Source organism: Cucurbita pepo, chromosome LG16, assembly GCF_002806865.2.
Source record: "Cucurbita pepo subsp. pepo cultivar mu-cu-16 chromosome LG16, ASM280686v2, whole genome shotgun sequence".
Taxonomy (NCBI): Eukaryota; Viridiplantae; Streptophyta; class Magnoliopsida; order Cucurbitales; family Cucurbitaceae; genus Cucurbita; species Cucurbita pepo.
In genome coordinates, this window is record NC_036653.1 from 2,506,843 (window position 1) to 2,530,235 (window position 23,393).

Here is a 23,393-nt window from a genome sequence, read left to right on the forward strand (position 1 = left end):
ATGCCCTCAACTTAGCCATATCAATAGAATTCTCAAATGTTGAACAAATAAGTTGTCAGTCTCGAAGGTGTACAAAAGTGACTCAAGTGTCAAACAAACAGTGTACTTTGTTTGAGGGCTCTAGAGAAGGAGTCGAGCTTCAATTAAGGGGAGACTCTATGGTATACTTTGTTCGAATAGAGGATTGTTAGGAGAGAAGTCTCACATTAGCTANCTCTATGGTGTACTTTGTTCGAATAGAGGATTGTTAGGAGAGGAGTCTCACATTAGCTAATTAAGGGGATGATCATGAGTTTATAAGTAACGAATACATCTCCATTGGTACAAGGGTCTTTGGATTGGAGAAACCAAAAGTAAAGCCGTAAGAACTTACGCTCAAAGTAGACAATATCATACCGGTGTGGTGTCTGTGATGCTAACTATACTACCATCGCTCCTCTTGGTTTTGGGTTGAGGAGGATGAATTGAAAGCATGAATATTATGTTTATACGTAGCAGAGTGAGGAAGCCTACCGACCGGGTTCAATGCATTCGCTTAGCCCATGACCTGGGTCAATTGTAACAGCCCAAACCCACCGCTAGTTATTGTTCTCTTTGGACTTTCCCTTTCAGGTTTAACCCACCGCTAGTTATTGTTCTTTTTGGACTTTCCCTTTCAGGTTTCCTCTCAAGGTTTTGAAACGCGTGTGCTAGGGAGAGGTTTTCACATCAAAAAAATATTTTGTTCCCCTTTCCAATCGACGTGGGATCTCACAATCCACCCCTTGGGCCGTTACAAATGGTATCAGAGTCAGACACCGGGTGATGTGTCAGCGACAACTCTGGGGCACCAAAGAATGAATTGTGAAATCCTACGTCGATTGGAGAGAGGAGGGGAGTGAAACATTTCTTATAAGATATGGAAACCTCTTACTAGCCGAAACATTTTAAAATCTTGAGGGGAAGTTCAAGAGATATGAGTTTGAGTTATTACATTAAATCTGCCACGGTAAATATGAAAACGTGTCTTGCAACGGCGAAAGATTGTCCATCTGGAACTGAACTTGTGTTCCAAATGGATTGTCCTCCGCCGAGAAAGAATCAATGTAACTAAACTCAAAGAAGTCAATATCTCCTCCTCTTCCTCCCGATTTGGGTCGACTTTGAACCTCCTTATCCCAGGTGACCTCGGGTGACGTCGCCGGATCCGAGCCACTGGAGGAGTCGGTGTGCATTATGGGCACCGAATAGGAAGTGTCCATTTGTACCATGTTGTTGTTGTTGGGCATGGTGGCACTAATATTTGGTTTCTCATCCTCTTCCTCAAAGTCATCCGTGGATTGGTAATGCTTCTCTATACATCCCTTCTTGTTGTATATACGACATAGCACCCATTCGTCCAGCTGCAAATTCATTAACCAATCACAAATCACTTTTAAAAAATGATTGATTGATTGATGGATGGGTGTTTCTTACTCTCAAGTTGTGTGTTTTGTTGGCAGCGGATCTGTCCACGTTTGCAAGGCGATACTCGTGCATGATCCAATTGGTCTTGACGCCCCTCGGAGCCTTTCCAGCGTAGAACACGAGTGCCTTCTTGATACCAAGAGTTTTGGGGCGGCCGATGGGCTTGTCGGCCCCAGTGGCCTTCCAGTAGCCAGTTCCGGCGGAACGGTTGGGACGGGAGCCATTCGGGTACTTACGGTCCCTAGGGGAAAAGAAATACCACTCCTTTTCACCCGAGACGGTCAATTCTAAAAAATGAGAACGATGTAAAGTTAATCGTGAATATATACAAATATATTTAATGTCGATTGGACTTTCAATCTCACTTCTTTTCCTCGATCTATTCTACTAGAAAAGAAGGAAAGAATACCGGGAAGGAGCCACGGGTCGTATTTGTAAAGGTCAATCTCCGCGATAATGGGGGCGGGGACGGGGAGGGAGGAGCACTTTCTGCAGAGGTAGTGAAGGACTAGCTCCTCATCGGTGGGGTGAAATCTGAAGCCTGGAGGTAACTGCACCCCAGCTACGCTCATTTGGCGGCGGCGGCGAATCTGATCCGGTAGGGGTCTACTCCGATGAGCGGCGGCGGGGAATTGGGAAGTGGATGAGCTTGAGAGATGGGGAAGAATGAGAGAGGTATATATAGAAGAAGGAAACACGTGGAGGGGGGATGGGGGAGGGGGTGTGAGTCACTGCACACGTCAGCGGCATGGCTGGGGTCCTTGAATGTCGGCTTAGGATGTGTGGTCATAAAAGGAGGTTGACTGTCCATTAGATGGTCAGCGGGTGGACCCCAGCTTGCCATTTAAATAATAATAATAATAATAATAATAATAATAGTAATTTATTAATGAAATTACAGGTTAAGACATAAATATAATAATAATTATGGAAGTGAGGAGTGGTTGCTTGTATCCCAAGTAAAGGATTCAAACCCTAATAAACAAAACAAAACAACTTATTATTATTATTATTATTATTATTATTATGTATTATTATTATTTATTATTATTATTATTATTAGTATGTTGACTTTTGATGATGATTTTTTCCTTACATTTGATCCTCTTCTCTCTCTTATCATCCAACTTTCAACATTTGACAACGTTAAAAAGAACATAATTAAAATAAATTAGTTAAAGTTTTCAAGAGATTGAGAATAAAATTGGAAAATGACGCAATTATTAGAGAATATTTTTGAATTAAAATGGGACTAAATTAATAAAAATATTTTTAAAGATTCCTAAATTTTTAAAAATATTAAAAAATCAAAATACTTTTACGGTTAGTTTTACGGTTAGCTTTGTATGGAAAAAATATATGAAATTAACTTATAAGTTCCCTCGTTCCTTTTATCAAACATAATGATGTGAATTGTGCTTTAATAAGTTCTAGTATGCAACGTCAAGTAGTCTTGCTTTCTCGGTCCAAAAATTGCATTGTTGGAATTGGGTTGGAATGCCACGTGGCTCGAGATTCAGGAGTTTTCACTGTAGCCGAACACAGGGGGAAAGATCATTTATATCGATACTGACAAGATAATTTTTTCGGGCAATGGGTATATACGAAGAATTTCATTAGTTCTGTATCAACGATCTAACAAAAATATTTGTATGTAGCAAAAATCTTAGACTCACCCGAGTAAATGCAGTAAAAAAGGGCAAACTAACGATGATGCTGCTACAGTTAATTCAATTAACGAAGGGGGAGTGCTATTAGAAATCCACCATTTTTTTTTTTTTAACAATATATGGAAGTCATTTGAATATCGTAAAGATTAGCATATATAACACAAAATTTCTCCGCCGATTCTCTGTAATCGAGAAGCTCGGTCTGTCATTATACCCTGAGAAGTAGAAAAAGTTGCAATAATGTCATTCCGCCTAAAATTCTTGGAATTCGTCGATAGTTAATATTCCATCGTACGCTACAGCCATCAGCCTCCACACAAGAAAAAGAAAAAAAAACATCGGAGTGGAAAAAGATTGCTCTTTTGTTTTGTCTTGTTTCTCTTTTTTTAAGGTGAGGACGCCATGCAGATATTCCCTTCCTCTGTGGCTCACCTTCAATCCGCCGCCGTTTCCTAAAGAGAAAATAAGTGGTTGTGGCAACTGGGTTCATGCATCTCACCTTAAAGGGTCGCCATCAATGTGGGAGCAAAAAGCAAACATCCAGATGAAACTATAACATGTTTTGCTGCTTTCCGGGAACCTTCTTACTTTCTCCCTTTCCAACCACCCCTCAATTTAGACTCCAATCTAATAATTGTGGACCCTGTTGTCGGATCTGTGCGTTAGCGAAGCACTGTAGTAGCTCTGAAGCTCTATTTACTACAATGTGAGCCAAGGTAAACTCGAAAGAGAAGACCCTAAAGCCACTATGATTTAGGCTCTCACTCACGTTGCCTGTCCTAAAGAACTCTATTACACTGCTCGTCCTATTAGCTAGCCAACACTAATTAACCAAGGTCATTCATTAATTTCAGCCTGTCTCGAATTCTATATTGTACGATAATACCCGCTAATGATATATATCTGTTTCCTCAGGAACCAAATCTAGATGCACGAAGAATGATATATATCTCTAGTCAACTCACAAATCTCTTATTTCTTGCCAAAGACAATTGCACAACAATTTGCTCATTTCTTGAATGAGACTGAAACCTTCTTTCTTCGATTAGGGAATAGCTATTATAAGTTTCAAACTAGTGGGACTTGGGCTCATTGTGTAATAGCCCAAACCCAACCTCACCGCTAGCCGATACTGTTTCTTTGAGTTTTCCCTTTCAAGCTTCCCCTCAAGATTTTTTTAATTCATATACTAGGAGAGGTTTCCACACCCTTATAAACAGTGTTTCGTTCTCCTCTCCAATTGATGTGGGACCCCCCAATCCACCCTTTTGGGGCCCAACGTCCTTGTTGGCACACCACCTCGTATCCACCCTTTTTGGGGCCCAATGTCCTTGTTGGTACACCACCTCGTTCCCACCCCCTTTGGGGCTCAGCCTCCTCCCTAGAAAATCGCCTGGTGTCTGGTATTGATACTACTTGTAACAGCCCAAACCCATCGCTAACAGATATTGTCTTCTTTGGACTTTTTCTTTCGATATTGTCTTCTTTTGACTTTTTCTTTCAAGCTTCCCCTTAAGGTTTTTTAACACGCATATGCTAAGAAGAGGTTTCCACACCCTTATAAAGTGTGTTTATTTCTTCTCCGCAAACGATAAGGGATCTTACACATTTGGACTGTGAAGTGAAGCCTAAGTCAACAATCCCACATTAGGACCAAACTCAATAAATCCTTCTCCTAGATTACCTATGCTAGTTTCAGATATCCCATTTTCTAACCTCAGTTTTCTATCTTTTCTATATGGAATCATTCCCAATTTGAGTATCCATCCATGAAGGAATCACTTCTAATAGAAGAACTGAATACCTGCATGCCAAATACGTCGGAGTCGAAGCCTCCTTTTCGGGAACCCTTTTCAGGAACTGAGTACCTACATGTTTTCGTTAGTGTACTCTTTCAAATGGTTAATAATCCTACAGCTCAAACCATAAGGGAGAAACTCAAAGACAACTCTAAAGTCTAAACAATCAATCATAGAATGGTAAAAAAACAGCGCATTTCAGGAGCTCTTAAATATCATTAGTTCTCGTCTTGAGAACAACAATTTTAACCAGAGATTCACCACATAGTATCATTCTTTTCTTACCATAACCTTTTCCTTTTCCTTTTCCTTTCTACCATAAAGACAATTATGAATTCTTACAAAATTTTTACCGTCCAATCATCTGTAATCAACAAGTTGGGCTTCCGAAGTGTAAGAACGGATATGTGTCGCCCTGTCAGGAAGTGCAGTGGACCAAGTTCGATATCAACCTTTCTATTTTCTGGCTCAACTATAGCAGATTTTGATCCACTATGTCCAAGAACTATAATCCTCTCAATAACACAGTTGGAAGAAAACTTGATGCTACTAGAATCAATAGGTCCCACGTTCAATGATGTAAGCTTGTCCCCTGAGAACACGAATCGGCGATGGATGTATGCGCCTTGCTTAAATTCGAAGCTTTTACCGTCATCAATGTAAAGCTCGCCTTCTGCTGCTTGTGAACTATTAAGAGCTACCACCTATGAACGACACGAAAATATTAAACCACCGAACCTGATATTAGTCCAGTAAAAAGAATGAAAAGGGAAGATTTGAGTATTGCATAATTTGTTGAAGAGTGCCTCCCGGTAAGGTAACAAATACATACCAAAGTGTAGGGGTCATCCACCATCTGTGTAGAGCTCCGGCGAAAGCGGTCTTTGCGGGGCAGTATCGTTCCAGCTTTTTGGAAAGCAGGGATGCTTTCTTCAGAAACCTTTAGCCGGTGGGTGATGCCACCCCTATACATAGTTCCAGTTCTAAAATCAAACCAAGACTGTTCGCCAGGCAAATACACCGACACTGTTTTAGCTGCCTACAAGTGTAACCAAATCATGATATTGAATAAGAAATCAACAATCAACGAAAATAAAATTCAAATAAAGTAAAAGACTAATAAAACTAAAGAAAAGGGGATATTATAAGTTATAAAATGTTAAATAAAAACTAAAATCTAAATAAATTTCACTCGAACTCCTAATATGACATCTTAACTTCTCAAGTTAAGGAAATCATTTGGATTGGTCCCTGAAATCAACCCCTCCATCACGGATGAGTTACAGTTTCGATCGGATTGCGAGGAAGTTTTCCTTGTTAGTTGGCTCGTTTTGTTGTATTATTTGTCAAGAGAGCTAAGGAAGATCTAAATCACATTCTTTGAAGAGGTGAATTTGCAAGATCCTTTTAGAATTCTTTCTTTCAAACATCCATCTCTTGTTAGCTCGTCGTAGGGACACTAAGGATATAATTGGGGAGTTCCTCTTCCATCTGGTTTTTTGTGAGAAGAGTTGTTTCTTATGACATGATGGGGTGTGTGTTATTTTGTGGGATCATTGGGGAGAGAAAAATAATAGAATAAGACTCATATCAAGTTTCAAGTCAGATGTTCCAAGAGTCCTCATCTCAATCATTAAGAATCCGTAAGTGTTTTTTTTTCTTTTTTTTTTTTCCTTTCACGATTTTGTTGTTAAAGGAATTACCTTGGTATATATTCCTTGCACTAAAAGAGCATTCCCCACCATAAAAGCGTCATCATTTCTGAATGTAACTTCATCAGATGGAAATTCCATCCACAATGGACGTAAAATAGGAATACCACTTGTATTTGCTTCTCGAAATAGGGTATAGAAATAAGGTAGCAACATGTACCGAACACGTATAGCATCTCTCATCAATTCTGTATTTCGTTCCCTGTAATAATGCAAGACAAATAACACAAAGTTGTCAATCACAAAACCATTATTTCTATCACTACTATCCAGCAGTCAACAGGCCACTTAATTATGATTTTTTTTTATACGAAAAAGGAGGTCCCTTAATTATGTGACATAAGCTAAAATTTGACAGGTAGGAAGTACATGATATCCTACCCGAATAACCAAGGTTCTCTCCTTTTGGCGTCGTGGTGAGCATGGCCTCTAAAGAAGGGATAAAAGGCACCTAGCTGATACCAACGCACTAACAGCTCAGTCTCAGGATTTCCAAAATAACCACCAACATCGGCACCTGTTGAAACAACTTAGCCATAACTATCAAAACAATATGACTGATAGTTCCAACCTCCAAGAAAGGGGATCCATACCGGAGAATGACAATCCAGTAAGGCCAAGAGCCAAAACCATCGGAACAGAAACCCTGAGATGATCCCAATCAGCTGTGTTATCCCCCGTCCATACTGCTCCATATCTTTGGCTTCCAGCAAAAAGTGCTCGCGAGAGCACAAAAGGCCTATCCTTTCCATCACCCCGCTTAACTAGCCCCTCTGCAGTAGCCATCTGAAAGTAGTATCCATAGACATTGTGTAATTCTCGATGTTCTACACCTCCTTGATGTAGAGAATTTCGAGGCATTGTAACCTAGATAGAGACATCAGTCAACAAATTTGATAATATTACAGCAGAAGAACACAACTTGTTCTTAACTACTTTTTTTCAATACAAAGCAATATGTGATCTGATATGATAAATGAACCATAAATAGCTAAGAAGGTAAATGGTCTAAATACTGAGAAACACATTACAAGGAAGAAGTCCTTATCGAATATGAACTTGAAGAAAATAACCTGATGATATAAGATTACAATGCCAGAAATAAGAGTTCTCAAAACTGACTTAAGTTTTCAACAATATCGTGAAAAACATTATCCTCACACTTGAACGAAGTGCAAAAAGGAAAACCCAAATTGAAGAGTTAAAAATGACATTCTACTTATAAAAAAAGCAACTTTCTACTTAGAAGCCCACCAACGAACGTGCCAACTCATGAAGGAAGCAATATCTGTAGAGAAAAAGCCAGAAAACTTCCATACTTCGAAGGTAAAAGCAGTAGCATAAACTGCTGCCAAAAATACAATCAGCGCTTAAAAGGAACCAACGACATGGCAAGGTTACTTCCCATCTCATCAAGCTATAATATTGAAATTTGAGTTTTTGGAAATTAGGTTGAACATTATGCTATATTTTTTTGTCATGAAATATTATTGGATTTATTAGGATGTTTTAGGATAACTGAAAATAATCTTTAAAAAATTCTTTGAAATGAATATTATATATATAGGGAAAATTTCTTGCGGAGAACTCGATCCTTGAAAAAATAAATGGATAATTTTGCAGGGATGGAAATCAAAATAAAAGGTGGGGACGGGGATGGGGAGGGCTTCCCGTCCCCACCCACCCCATAGACATCTCTATTCCTAACCATTTTCTTACATTTTTTAGTATGAATTCCCAATCAACCATATTATAGAGATCAATTTTCAGCACCTATATCCTCAAAGTTTCCAGTTCCTACATTCTTCCACAGCTTCATTTGCAACTAGAATAGGATCAATAATTGGTCCCCCTTCAATAAAAGCATTTAGACTTGCTGATATTGTAGAATTTAATATCCATTTAAATCTTTCTGCTATACTTTTAACCATAATCATATCAATACTAATGCGCCTAAAATCTCACTTTCGCTGCATTCTCTTGTATTTACTTTTGGTTTTGAATATATTATATTTTCTAAATCCTTAAGCCAAGCCCTTCATAGCTGAGCCGTGAGATCCCACATCGGTTGGAGAGGGGAACGAAGCATTCTTTATAAGGGTGTGGAAACATTCCCCTAGCAAATGCGTTTTAAAAACCTTGAGGGGAAGTTCGAAAGGGAAAGCCCAAAGAGGACAATATATGCTAGCGGTAGCTTGGGCTGTTGCAAATAATATCAGAGCCAAACACCGAGTAGTTTGCCAACGAGAATGCTGAGCCTCGAAGGGGGTGGACACCGGACGGTGTGCCAGCGAGGACGCTGGGGTGGATTGTGCGATTTCACATCGGTCGGAGACCATTTTAGAAACCTTAAGGGAAAGTCCAAAAAGAGCAATATCGGCTAGCTAGCAGACCATTTTAGAAACCTTAAGGGAAAGTCCAAAAAGGACAATAGCGGCTAGCGGTGGGTTTGGGCTGTTACATGAGCATTTGATGTGAGTACATAAAGGCATCCCAGTGATGGATACTCTGTGTACATTTAAGGAATCGGGCATGCAAGACACAATGGTAAACAAAATACGAAGCAAAAAAAATGCGCCCAAAAACATTTTAGACCCAAGGAATAAAAGTAGACAGTTGAGTAAAATACCTCTGGACCATTGAAAACAGAAGGCTCATTCATATCATTCCATATATACAAGGAAGGAGTCGAACCAACATAGTTTTCAAAAGAAAACTTGTCTCCCCACCATGCCCTGATCTGTGGACTTAACATGTCTAGGTAGGATGATGAACCTGGCCAGCACCACCCATCATAATCATTTCCAGTAGCATCCTTGACATAATATCCCATCTTTGTTGCTTCCTTATGCAATGGAAAATAACCGTCCCGCTTAATATGAGGATCCACTATGGTAACCATGTGCCTTCCTTTGGCAGCCAACTTCCTCTGCATCTCTTCCGGATGGGGAAAAAGCTCACTGTCCCATGTAAAATACCTTCTTCCATCTGTGTGATCGATATCAAGCACCAACACATCGTAGGGAATATCATGTTCATCAAATTTAGAATCCACATTCGCAACATCCTCTTCATTCCTATAATTCCACCTAGATTGATGATATGCTGTTGCAAAGAGCTGGGGCATTGCTGTAGTCCCCGTCACACTTGTGTACTGCCGAACAACATCCTTAGGCTCTGGACCTACAAAGAAGAAAGTATCCACAATGCCCGCCTCACTCATCCAAAAACTATCAATCCTACCTTGAGATGAAGGAAGAGAAATCCCTGATTCAGCATCCCAGCCAGATCCAAGAACATCAACTTGCATTTCAGCAGCATTCAACCAAAAAAACCCAGAAGTTCCCCGCAATTTACCGTGTGAAATCATGAAAGGGACTGACCCGTAAATCCCAAACGGAGAATCATGAACATACTCGAAAACATCCAAATTAAACAGCCTATAAGGTTCCGACTCCTCGACGCCGGGTCCTCTGGTGGGCTTAAGAGCGAGACTAGTTGCACGCTCCGGTATTCCATAAACATAATCAGCATCATAAAACGAAACGTCGAAACTAATCGATTGGGGACCGTACGGCCTGGTATCAATATGTCCTCTAAACTTCTCCTCCCAGTTCTCGCCTTCTTTTTTAACCCTCAATTGCTCAAAATCGAATAAACCATTTGAATTCAAAGATAAAACGCGCTTACCTGACTTCTCACGCACGAAAACCTCAAAAGGATCTTGCCGAAGCACTGCCTCATAACCATCGGACAAGTACACAATCGAAGACGGCCTCAAATCGGAGCCAATCGTCTCAGTTGAAAATCGCTGCAACCAAAGCTTATTGCTCAAAAACTCATCGAGAATCACATCCGGCACCTCGAATCGCTTTTTGGGAGGATCTAAAGAAGGATCCTCGTCGATCCTGAGGCGCAGAACGCCGCCTTGATGCACAGAAAGCGCGAGTAACAAGGGCTTGGATGGATGATCTGGGTTCTGATTCCTGGGAAGGAGCACGGCAGTGAGGTCCCCATCACTAATAGAAACATCATGAGCTACAAGGGAACACGATCCAGGCTTAAAGGCGCGGGCTCGCTTGCAGAAGGGAATCTGGTTACAGCTCCTGAACTCGTCCTTCTTCCATGGGAGGACGAAGGTGAAATGCAGAGGCAAGAGGAGTAGAAGGAGAAGGTAGGAAACTCCCATGGTGGCTTCGATGAGGCACTGATCATAATGGTTTGAAAAATGTTTTATTTATTCATTTAATATTTTTTTAGTGAATTTTTTTTATATTAGTCTAAATTTAACATATTATTTTAGTTATTCGTATATTTATATTTATAATTTATATTATTTTAAGTTGAATATTTTATTTACTCTAAATTATTTAATAAAATATTTAAATTTAAATCTATTTTGGATTAAAAACAGGTCTATAAATAAAAATAAATAAATAAATAAATTAGAAAGATATATGATAATAAATGGAACTAAAAATTGAACCCTAAATTTAAAGATAATTAAAACCAATTAAAATAAAAAGGAAACTTAACTAACACATAAGAATTCATTTAAAATTATAACTAAATTCTAAAACTAAAATTGAAATAAATAAATAAATAATATATATATATATATATTTTAAGCTGGTTTTTTGCAAAATAAAAATTAAAAATTATACCTTTAATTGTCTTACCTTAACGGTAAAATCATAATTTTAACCATTTTACCTGTTTTTCTGTGTACGTACATTAAATTATAGACTTATAACTCTCGTGAGACTAAAATTTGGTCCGATTTTTGTTAAATGACTATTAGTGGCTTTTTGTTTGTGTTTCGATGTTGCTCCGAGAAGCCATAGGAAACAGTATTAAGGCTTAAATTTTGAAGAAAAAAGAGTAACTTGAAATTGAAACCCTAATTTAAAAATTGTAATTGAGTCATTTAAAGTATTCGTTGAAGAAACTGAGCTGCGATTAATATTTTTTCAAATCGAAAATTATTCGATCATTTGTTGTCTCTGCTCTAATACTCGTATATTGTCCTTATCATCTCTTTCAACGTTTGAATTTGTTCCAACCACTTTTAGAGCAGCATATGATAAATAGACATGAAAACATATATTTTGGAGAGGATAACTAAACATTTTCTATAAGGGTGTAGAAATCTTAGACGCATTTTAAAACGTTGAGGGAAAGCCCAGAGAGGATAATATATACTAGTGGTGAGCTTGAACGGTTACAAATGGAATCAGAACCAGACATTGGATGATGGGCTAGCAAGGACGTTGGACCCCAAAAGGAGGTGGATTGTGAGATCCCACGTAGGTTGGAGAGGGGAACAAAATATTTCTTATAAGGGCATAGAAATCTCTCTCATAGACACGTTTTAAAACCTTGAGGAAAAGTGCAAAAAGGACAATATTCACTAACAGTGAGGTTTGACTATTACAGATTTCTTATACTCAGATGAAAAAAGTTGAGACAGTTCAAAACTCCTAGCCACCCAAATTTTTTTTTATACAAATATACCGTTTTGTAAAAATGAAAACAATTTGCGAAATAAAGGCAAAGAGATAGACCTAGTGATAATGTAAAACTGTTACCGTCTCTTCAACTCAGCTATCGAAATTCGTGGTTGCTCCTACCATCTTCTTCAAGAAGATTAGAATATATTCTTTATAAAGGTAAAAAAAAGTATATAGTAAAAGAGATAGACTTAGTGAAAAGTGTAAAAGTGCTACCGTCTCTTCAACTCAGCTATCAGAATTTGTGGTTGCCGCTACCATCTTCTTCAAGAAGATTAGAATATGTTCTTTAAAGTGATTGTTCTTATCACACGTGTTTCCACTCCTCGCCCTAAAGATCCTTTATTGTTGCCAAGGGCTTTAGCTTCGACACTGCTGCCAACGACGATTAGAACACTAACTTAGAGATGAAAAAGATAAAAATGTCTTCTTCTTCTCAAAAGTTAAAATATTCACTGCTAAATTTTATTGTATCATTAAAATCATAGTCAAGTTTGAGATGTCTGCGAATGCTATGTTTAAGAATAAGGTGCGTGACAATCAAATATCTATATAAAAAATATTATCAAATTTCATATAAATAAATTATATTATTTAATATTAGATAATTAAGGGTTGTCAAAATAAGTTTTAATAAATAAGTAGTTTATTTATTTAATAATTTTTTTTGGTCAAAATAAATAAATTATTATTGATTTATTATAAATAATTTAATAAATTAAAGTTAAATTTATTCAAATAAAATAAATTGAGAGATAAAATGTTATCATAAATGAATAATAATATTTTTAATTCTTGTAACTACTTCTATCAATTTTATTACCTTAATTAACTTTAGATAATTAATTGAGGTTAGTTAGTTTTTTTATTAAATTAAATTAATAAGTATATTATAAATAATATATCATTTTAGGGTTTTGAATTTATTTAATAGTAAATATTAATAAATATTCTTAAATAAATAATTTATAATTAAAAATAATTAGTAGAACAATCGAATTAAAAAAAAATAATGGTATGTATTATATAACAATGTAAAAGAATTGAGAAAAATAAATAAGTGGAAGAAAATTATACAAAAAAAAAAAAAAATTGTGTTTTCTCGGGCAATAAATTAATTCCCCTACCCCGAACATGCCCATATCAATTTCTTCCTCAATTTCGTTTCTCAACCCTACGAAACAAACGATTTATAATTGCTAAAAGTCACTCTAAACGTAATTTGAATTATAATCGCTTAATGTTTACAATTACTTTATCATTAGTTTCGACCAAATTGTTCTTAGCCTCTCAAAATGCACACGAGTTTAATGCATATACATTTGCAACCATGCATATTAGTTAATCTCAATATCAATTAGTGCGTTAAAACATTAAAACTATGATCAAAGATTACAACGGCGGTTTAGAAAATACAATTTTTAAAATTTTTAAAACATTAAAACTATGATCAAAGACTATGATAGCTATTTATTAGAAACATTTAGTTTTACCAAATTAATGTTATTTTTATTTTCTCAATCATTAAGAAATGAACGTTGTAGTTTATGTATCTATGAGCTATCTTTAGGGCTTAGTTACTTTTAGTATTTGATATATTTTTATAGATATAAACCCATAAGAACAGCCAAAATCTCGTGCAAAGATAGCGTCGAGACACCACAATTAGGGAATGCAAGGCACTCGTGTGCTCGTGCTGAGAAGCACTTGTTCTATTCATGTTTTCATGCGTTTCGCCAAATTTAAATGTATTATATTCTAGTAATTTTATATTTAAATGAATAATTATTTTTTAATAGTATGTTTATCGTCACCAATTTAACTTCTAATTGTAATTCTTATTTCAAAACCTAGACCCGAAACATCATACTTATTAAGCTCACTTGAAGATTTGAATACCTAACCTCTTAGAGCGCACGACACTTTAAAAGCTTAACGAAAACACTAATTTACCTATCATCGATACTTTAGGAACCTGTGGATTATGAACTTACCAAAAAAAAAAAGAACCAAAACAGTATTGATCATTTTTTACGTACTAAAATATGAAAAAATGAGGCAAAAGAAGAGGCAGGGCAGGCAGGTTTAAGCCCAATTTAGTGTTATTGTTACAAATGGTACGTACCTATGCCTAGTGTTCTTCAGTTGAAGCTGTGGTGGGTTGGTTATTCTTTCCCTAAAACTGATTCAAGGAGAGCAGCCTCCTCTTCCTGCAGACATAACATAACAGAACAAAACAAGCCATTACATTATAAACATCTCTATTTTTACTAAACCACACATTTCACGTACCACCAGTGCGTTAAATTCAGTCTCTTCGTCTATGGCACTGATAGTTGCTGGGTCCTCCAAGAGCTCCTGTTTTCCAACAATATTCAGAATACATCCCACATCGATTGGGGAAGAGAGCGAAACATTCTTTATAAGAGTGTGGAAACCTCTCCCTAGCATACGTGTTTTAAAAACCTTGAGGGAAAGCCCGTAAGAGAAAGCCTAAGGAGAACAATATCTGCAAGCGGTGGGCTTGAGCCATTACAGTTGGTATCATAGCCAGACACCAAGCAATGTGCCAGCAAGGAGGCTGAGCCCCGAAGGGGGGTGGACACGAGGCAGTGTGCCAGCAAGGAAGCTGGGTCCCGAATGGGGGTGGATTGAGAGGGTCCCACATTGATTGGAGAAGGGAATGAGTGTCAGCGAGGATGCTGGGCCCCGAAAAGGCGTGGGGTGGATTGTGAAATCCCACATCGGTTGAGAAGCAAAACTAAACATTCTTTATAAGGGTGTGGAAACCTCTTCTTGGCAGAGTCGTTTTAAAAACCTTGAAGGGAGGCCCGAAAAGAAAAGCCCAAAGAGGACAATATCCGCTAGTCCCACCTATACATATCTGATACGTATGATCCCCAAATTCATTATAAATCTATTCATTTCTTAAACTTTGCATGAAAGACCGAAAGCCAAAATGCAGGATAAGAATCAGCCAACCTCAAAGCTACTCTTCCACCAGTCAGAATGACAGAAATCATTGTGTTTTTTCTTCTTCGTAAAGATGTTTAAAGCACACCGACCATATGCACTAGTTTTCAAGGCTACAGAATACGACCAGACAAGGAAGTGTTCATAAAACGTATGAAATAACTTACATCATCAGCAATTGTAAGTTGTCCAAGCTTGTCCTGCATAAACAAATGGGTTGATACACTTGATTAGTCATCGCTCAATAGATGCAGCAGCAGCCGCCTAACACCATTTGATTTGGAAAAACGATACCAAGCACCACGCATTTAGCATCATAGTGTTTAAAGGGAGATTCTAACAAAAACAACACTGCTTTAATTGGAGTACAATATGGCATAGTTATAGCTAATTCATAGGTACCTTCGTAGCAACAAAAAGAAGCGGATCAGATGGCGTATAAATCATGTAATGTGCTCCATCCTGCACCCCACAAAAAGAGTACAGTAACCACGCATTAAAATCACATATTTCAACAATATGAAACAGAGAAGACCTGCTCAGGATCTTCAGCTATCTAGAGAAATAATGTTCCCACTTCCATAGAATGATTCAGTCATAATTTTATATATCAAAAGGAAAGTGAAAAAAATATTGCAAGATGCATTTTGTAGAATAAAGGAACTAGTAAGAAGTGAATATAATAAGCTGACAACTGGAAATCGAAATCGTGAGAATATACCACAATCAAGCAACGAAAAGTTGAATCAACTATCAACTAACAAGTAACATAATGGTACTGCAACCACAAATGTATGCTCTGTTCTTGGAATATGTTTGTTTACCAGTACTTGAAAAATAATTATGGATTAGAACATTGTTATTACGAAGGTTAAAAAATGTTTCTCAAGCATCATCTTCAGTTTTTATTTATACAAATGCTCTAATCCTTAGAAGCCAGGTTAAAATATAAAAGCAAGATGAAACTTCAAATAGTATGTGTAACAGCCCAAGTGGCTGCTAGCAGATATTGTCCTTTTTGAGCTTTCCCTTTCGGACTTCCCCTCAAGGTTTTAAAACGCACTTGCTAGGGAGAGGTTTCCACACCCTTATAAAGAATGCTTCGTTCCCCTCTCCAACCGATGTGGGATCTCACAACCCACCCCCCTTGGAGGGCCAGCGTCCTTGTTGGCACACCGCCCGATGTCTGACTCTGATATCATTTGTAACAGCCCAAGTCCACCGTTAGCAAGTATTATCCTCTTTGGGTTCCCTTTCGGGCTTCTCCTCAAGGTTTTAAAACGCGTCTACTAGGGAGAGGTTTCCACACCGTTATAAAGAATGCTTCGTTTCCCTCTCCAACCGATGTGGGATCTCACAGTAGGAATGAAAATAAGAACCCATATTAGAAAGAAAGAAGTTATTGTACACTACTCTCCCTGTTTTATGAAATGCCATTATTTGATGCTTCGGTAACAATTTAAACATATTCTAAAATAAGGAAACAAAAACATAAACATAGACTACAAAAAAGAGAGGCTTAAAGCTTCCAAGTAGAAGAAAGGCATCCAAGAAAAGTCTAAGCTCATTATTATCATTAAATCCTTAAATTTGACATTACCATATCAAAGCAAGTGATCTCTACACCCTCATTAGGCAAGCCATCTACATCTACATCTTGTCCATCATCTGCAAAAGAATGAACATACAGCGTTAAAATGTAGTCCCGCATCTCTTGTTTTTACATATAAAACAGTCAGAAGCAACGAAACGTATTACCTAAGTATCAATATATGTATGTCTGCGCACATGAGCAGATACTTCTACTATTGAACATTGGTGTGTCTAAATAAATACATCAAAGGGAGCTCTGTATTTAACAGTCTCCCAAATATCCTCTTCCCAAGAAGAATTGTGAAATGTTCATTAGTTTCTTTCCAGCCAAACTTCCCTAAAAGGTGCTTTATAGCACGATCCTGCCCCTTGTTTTGTTTTGGAAAGGCTAACCTGTGTGTAACTGATCTAGTCGTAGTACTGACATCGAGACACTGGAAGAGGTCTAATCTATCTATCCAAGAGATACCACCAAAGACAATGGGTAACAAAGCAACGGAGACGCACATGATTCTATGTCTCCCATTATCTGTCACAGGAGCTTAATTGGGGGAGAGAAAGCAATTAAGAATTTTCTTATTGGGTGATATTTGCAATAATCATCTGTAATGCTACCAAAAGCCAGATTTCCTAGAAAAAACAATGACTAGATACTATGGAGACCACCACCATCCACCATACAGCAGCCAAACTAGCAAATCCATCAGCTTCTGGCTATGATAATATGTAATAATGGTGTAAGCTTCTTAATCTCCCCATCTTTCCAGAGGTTTTGACCAAGATCAATAAAACCGCGACTTAACCAGAACCCCACAGAGGAGTTCAAGAGACATTCTCTCCTAATTTCAAGTACACCTAGAGAAATCCACCTTTAGAAGCTGTAATAAAATTTGAAACACCCTCTCTTCCTCTTTTATGTGTCTTCGCCAGATGTTCAAGCTCTTCTCCAGGCCTTCTACACTGACAGCTCAACAACACCAAGTAAACTTGGGAATATGCCTTCCAAAGAAGGTTAGACGGAAACAATGTCTTCAGATATAATTGGAGAGCTAGCGAAATACAAGGCCTGGTTGTTCCTAAACCAATAAATTTGGGAAGCTAAAAACCCAATCTAAAGTAAACTCTGTAGGATAGATTGTACTGGGATATATCCCAGATAAAGGTGTAAGCAACACTAATTTTTCTTTTTATTTTTTTAGAAACTGGGCTTCCATTGAGAAAATTGAAAGAATATACAAGTGCATACAAAAAGGAGACCCAAAACACAACCTACAAGAATGGGACTTCAATCCAACACAAACCAAGATAATGATTACACAAAGGCCTAGTGACCCACGCCCACAATGAAGCATTAAATTGCACCAACTCCCAAACCTAGTCTCATGACCTCTCCACCCCTCTAAAGAATCTATTGTTTCTCCTGAGACAAATGCCCCTACCAAAGAGCAAAAAAAAACAAAAAACAAAAAATTGAGAACACCTTCTCAATCATAGTATAACCGTCGACAATTCCACGCAAAACGTAAACTGAAAGAGTTTAACCACTACGGCCAAAGAGTGAACGTACTGACATCCCCACAATAAGTGATGCAAGTCCTCTAACTAACACCTACAAAGCATGCACCACTGTGGGAGCAACACGAAGGAAGAGTGTCATTGAACAAGATCCATAGTGTTGACTCTCCCATAACTTGCCATACAAAAAAGAAAAAAAGTTCCTATGGATTTTAATCTTCTAGAGAATGGAGAAACCAGCGATAGACTAGGACGGAAGAGCAGATAACAAGCAAAAGAAAGAACTACAAGTGAAGCCCCCAAAAGAATCCAAAGTCCAGAGTGACGATGGTTAACACCCCCCACTCAAGAGGAGCGTCACTGTCAGAAGAGTCGAAGCATCGTTGCTGTTTGTCAGAAACAGTTGTGCATGAGCCACACGCATTTCCGATCAAATCTGTCTCCTCACCATGCGGTGACACATGAAGGATCATGGGCTGTCCAAATAAGCTTATGTCGATTGGGTTTGTTTCAAGATGTGTTCTTCAGCTTATATGTGTGATTGGATTCAATAAAATCCCTTGGGTTTGAATTGGGTTGTGCTACTTTTGTCGTGGTTATGGAAATATTTGTGGTTCGGTTTCATTTTTTTCTCTCTTTTCAGGTTTATCTTTAGTTTGTGTCAACTATAGATAAGATGAAACATAAAATGGTATCTAATGTTGTTCATCTTACTTCCAACATCCTATGAGTTTATCTATTTATCTATGAGATTATCTCTTCAACATCCTCTCGTACTCCATCCATTACTCAAGTATACTCCAGGCGGCCACCACAGCAACCTTCAAACAAATGTCCTATACCAATAGATTCTTCAACATCTAATCCAAGGCCCTAGTGATGTGCTTCCCACTGCCCTTCTTAAAGATAAACGCATGTGTACTTACCATATTTCTTTGTTTGTTTCTTATTACCAATAGTCATCGCCCATATTTCTTTGTTTGTTTCTTATCACCAATTGTCATCGCCCACATATTCTTTCATTACATCCCTTGATTCTACATCTATCCTTAACATTGTTCATGAAACTTTTTCTCATCTTGGTTGGCTTAATGCAATGATTGAGGAGATAAATGCTTTACATGATAATGGTACTTGGGATTTAGTTTCTCCTCTTGCAAGAAAATAAAGAAATTGGGCGTAAATGGGTGTTTGCAATCAACGTTAACCCCAACGGATCAATGGCTTGTCTTGTCTTGTTGCGAAAGGTTATGCTCAAATCTATGGGATTGATTATTTTGATACAATCTCTCCAGTTGCTAAATTAACTTCTATCTATTTCTTTCCATGGTTACTACTCAATCTTGGACTTTGCATCAACTTGATATTAAGAAAGCTTTTCTAAATGGTGAGCTTTCGGAGGAATTTCAAATGGAGCAACCACCTAGATTTGTGGCGACAATCATTGTATGGATTGGAACAGAGTCCACGGATGTGGTTTGGTAATTTTAGTCAAGCAGATCAACAATTTAGTGTGAAGAGAAGTACATATGATCATTTTGTTTTCTATCAATGAGCTGAGAATAATGTTACCCAGCTTGTTGTTACATTGATGATATTGTTATAGGAATGATGCAATCATGTATTCCCTTAAGATTTTCCTTTAAGGTCAGCTTCATATTAAAGATCTAAGAACACAGAAGAATGTTTAGGGCATTGAAGTCATAAGAAGCAAGAAAGTTATTTTCTTGTCACAATGGAAATATGTACTTGATTTGTTATCAGAGACAGAAAAACTAGGAGTCAAACCATATAGTAGTCCGATGATTACCAAACCTGCAACTCGCCAAAGGAGAACTTTTTAAGATATTGGGAGATATAGAAGATTGGTTGGAAAGTTGGAACTATCAAACAGTGACACAACCGGACCCAGATTCCAAAACACTTGGTGGATCCATTAAATTGAAGTCATGCTACCTTTTCTCTGATCCATTAAAATTGAAGAGACATGCTAGAGATCACCATAAAATGACTCTTCAGCAATCACTAATACTTCATTTTTGTGAAAAGCTAACAGAAGGGCCGTTTTGAAGCAAATTTAAATGTAAGGATAAAAGTGTAACATTTGAAAGTTCAAGAGTAAGTGAAAACCAGCTCTAAAGTTCAAGGCATTTTGAATAATTTAACCTAAAAATGGTCGCTTTTATTAATTTTAGGAACCTAATATACCTGTGCAGAAATCAAAGATGTCCTCTTCTGAATAGCAAAATCCTCCCCTCGCTGTATAGCAAAATCTAACAAGATATCACGAAATCATATGATGTATCAAGATAGTATGCAATTGTTTTCATAAAATTTAAATGAAGGCATAAAATATATCATACCCGCTGTGTACCAAATGCATGTGTATTTTGGCAAGAGCATAAGCAGCAGCAGGGAGAATAGTTTCAACTTCATCATCACTCACCTGAGACATAGAACATGGAGACAATTTTTTTCCCTTGAAAAACAAACTCTAGATTACAGAATAATAAAAATAAAAAATAAAAAATAAAAAAAACACGATAAACTACGCATCAAAACAAAGACGAGAGTCCCTGTACATATATGAGCTGAATATCCTTGAATACTCTAAATAATTAGCGATCTTGTAATGAAGCCCATTTCATTTTTTCTTTAGCAAAAAAAGTACTCTATAGTTGATGTTCAAACCCAATGTGTTTTTTGTCCAAACATTCTGTTTTCTTTTGAATCTATCAAGGTGTAGCCTAAGGACAAACTTGATTATGAAGCTTATTGTCCATCCAACAATCATCCCACAACAGAATGGGAACTCCATAGCCCAACTGAACTAGTAACCTCCGTAAGCGACTGTCAGCCTTTAGTGATATGAATTTAAAGTTATGCAACTTTAAATCACATTTCTAAACCATACTTTCTAAGTGTCAGATTTGACCATAGTGCTTTATACTCGAGAGGAAATTACAAAAGCAATTTGAAGGAGGTTAGAAATGTGATTCAAGTTCTAATCTTCATAGATTCCTTGCTAAACAATGAGGGCTTGCACAAGCATTCTTCTTTGGAGACATAGAAGAAAGAAAAATATAATAACATTATTTAGAAAAAAGATAATAAAAGGGACAAACAATAAAAACATGAAATTGTATTTTCACAGCATACAGAAATTTGAAATATACCGGCTTCACGACGTGAATTAATATTGTAAAACCGTCCGCACTCAAGTTCATGAACAAACTAAAACTAGCGAGGAATTTAACCATATGAAAAGAAAGCATACAGCTGACCATCCGTCAATATTCTTGCTCTTCAATATTTGAACAGGCCTGCAGCAATTTTGAGGCAAATTAGAAAAGACGTCAAACTTTCAATGTGTCAATGCTATAGCATAATGACATGAAAGTAACAACACTCACGTGTCCACAGGGCAAAGCAGCATGCACTCATCCCCTTTTGAACTTCTAAAAATTCTTCTTATAACGCATTCTAAAGGCAAGTTATTTAAAGGATCGACCTGTCAAAAAGAAAAAGAAAAAAAAACAAATAAATAAAGATAATTTAGTCATGATGTAATTTTCTTTCTTTGATGAGAACAAGCTTTCATTAACTTACTGATTAGTTCTTTTGGGAGGGGGTTATCTCTTCCCCTGCCATTTGGGTTGTTTTTTTTTTCTATTCTCTTAATATACGTACAGGTTTCTTATCCAAGAGTAATAATAATAATAATAATAAAAGTAATAATGATAGACACAGCCTAAGGCGAGACAAGAAAAGAATCAAGGAAGAGATAAACCTTACAGATGCATTCATTATCAATGCAAACTGAAATTCTCATTCATACACTGAAAATCAAAATGCCCCGTCGATCAGGTGAACAGGGGAGCACTGAGTTGCAATTTAAACAAAAATCCTCTAAGATGGAACTGAGAAATAAACCTTACCATGGTAGCAATTCGCTTGTTTGAAGCCATGAGGACCTTTCCATGGTCATCTAACACAAACCCAGCTGGCGGTTTCGGCAACGTCGTCGGGTGGTACGACAAATAACTGGAATTGGAAGTAGAGCTCGAGGGTCCAGCCTCATCGACACTAAAATCGTCCTCAACTTCAATGTCTCTAGGATTGAAAACCTTGGTATCTCCCTTACCCTTTTTCTTCCTCTTCTTAGAAGCGGTGGAGGCAGACTGTTTGGGTGACGGTCCAGGTTGAGAATTGGAAGCTCGGCAGATACATAGTGGCCAAGTGGGAAGGCTCAAGTTAAGAAAACGGACGGAATTGGAAGGCCGCCGTCTGAGGCTAAAATACTTGCGAGATAGCGAAGAAGCAGTTACAGAATCCAAGAAGGAAGGAATAGAGATACACAGCGCCATGCTTACTCGTTCGTCGCTCCTCCCCTATAGAGATTGAAAGCGTAAGTAGAAATCTCGAGTAATCAAAATGAAATCATCCTCGTTGAAACTCCCGAATTAGGGAAGATTTCAATCAGAACAATCATTCATCGTTGTTGGTTTAAACAGAAAAAATCAATTCGAAATTGAATCTCATCTGAAATCCCGTTTCGTCTAAAAAATTATCCGTTCAAAATCTCTCGGAAATTGAAGGATTTTAGATTATAAATTTAAACCCATCCAAATTGACCCTATTTTCGAACGGGGAACTGAAGAAATCAAAATGAAGAAGAAAAATGAAAACGGTACCTGCGGAAGAAAGAGTGTGGGCGGGCTTTGGAAACGAGCAGAAGAAGACTGGATAGTCGTGGCTGCTGGCGCGGTTGTAGCGTATAGGGAGATAGCATAGAGGGAGTGCCGGTGTGCGTATAGAGAAAGGGGGGAAATATTGTTGGATTTCGATAATCAGCTACGAGTTGACCCAGGCTCACAATATTAGCCTTGAGTCTTAGACGCCGGTCAGCTTGTCATGATTGACTCCCTTGCCAAGGAATAGGATGGTGCACATTTTTCGGTGAGAGGAAATCTTCGACGAGTTGACCCAGGCTCACAATATTAGCCTTGAGTCTTAGACGCCGGTCAGCTTGTCATGATTGCCTCCCTTGCCAAGGAATAGGATGGTGTCGTGCCCTTCGATCTCGACGACGGAGCCGTCGCCGAATTTCACCGTCCCGCGAATCCCCGAGTCAAGCTCGGAGAACGCAGACTTGGCCCCGGTCATATGGTTTGG

General features: G+C 37.7%; 3 protein-coding genes across 3 annotated transcripts; all 3 read right to left on the bottom strand.

The window, feature by feature from the left end:
• Positions 1-885: 885 nt before the first annotated feature.
• Positions 886-2,059, bottom strand: LOC111777350 (NAC transcription factor 32-like). The gene is made up of 3 exons (XM_023656899.1): positions 1,856-2,059; positions 1,456-1,733; positions 886-1,382 (listed from the first exon to the last, which is right to left on the bottom strand). Exons 1-3 carry the CDS (start codon positions 2,016-2,018, stop codon positions 975-977), a joined length of 849 nt encoding a protein of 282 aa, XP_023512667.1. The 5' UTR covers positions 2,019-2,059; the 3' UTR covers positions 886-974.
• A 3,034-nt stretch (positions 2,060-5,093) lies between these two features.
• Positions 5,094-10,848, bottom strand: LOC111777344 (probable glucan 1,3-alpha-glucosidase). Its single transcript, XM_023656890.1, has 6 exons — positions 9,257-10,848; positions 7,221-7,494; positions 7,009-7,144; positions 6,619-6,829; positions 5,748-5,954; positions 5,094-5,619 (listed from the first exon to the last, which is right to left on the bottom strand). The coding sequence occupies exons 1-6, from the start codon at positions 10,814-10,816 to the stop codon at positions 5,254-5,256; spliced, it is 2,754 nt and encodes a 917-aa protein (XP_023512658.1). The 5' UTR covers positions 10,817-10,848; the 3' UTR covers positions 5,094-5,253.
• A 3,248-nt stretch (positions 10,849-14,096) lies between these two features.
• LOC111777348 lies at positions 14,097-23,068 on the bottom strand. Its single transcript, XM_023656897.1, has 11 exons — positions 22,913-23,068; positions 22,157-22,609; positions 21,632-21,729; positions 21,496-21,541; positions 20,582-20,664; positions 20,427-20,491; positions 16,711-16,778; positions 15,513-15,572; positions 15,278-15,310; positions 14,430-14,495; positions 14,097-14,347 (listed from the first exon to the last, which is right to left on the bottom strand). The coding sequence occupies exons 2-11, from the start codon at positions 22,583-22,585 to the stop codon at positions 14,303-14,305; spliced, it is 993 nt and encodes a 330-aa protein (XP_023512665.1). The 5' UTR covers positions 22,586-22,609; positions 22,913-23,068; the 3' UTR covers positions 14,097-14,302.
• Positions 23,069-23,393: the final 325 nt, after the last annotated feature.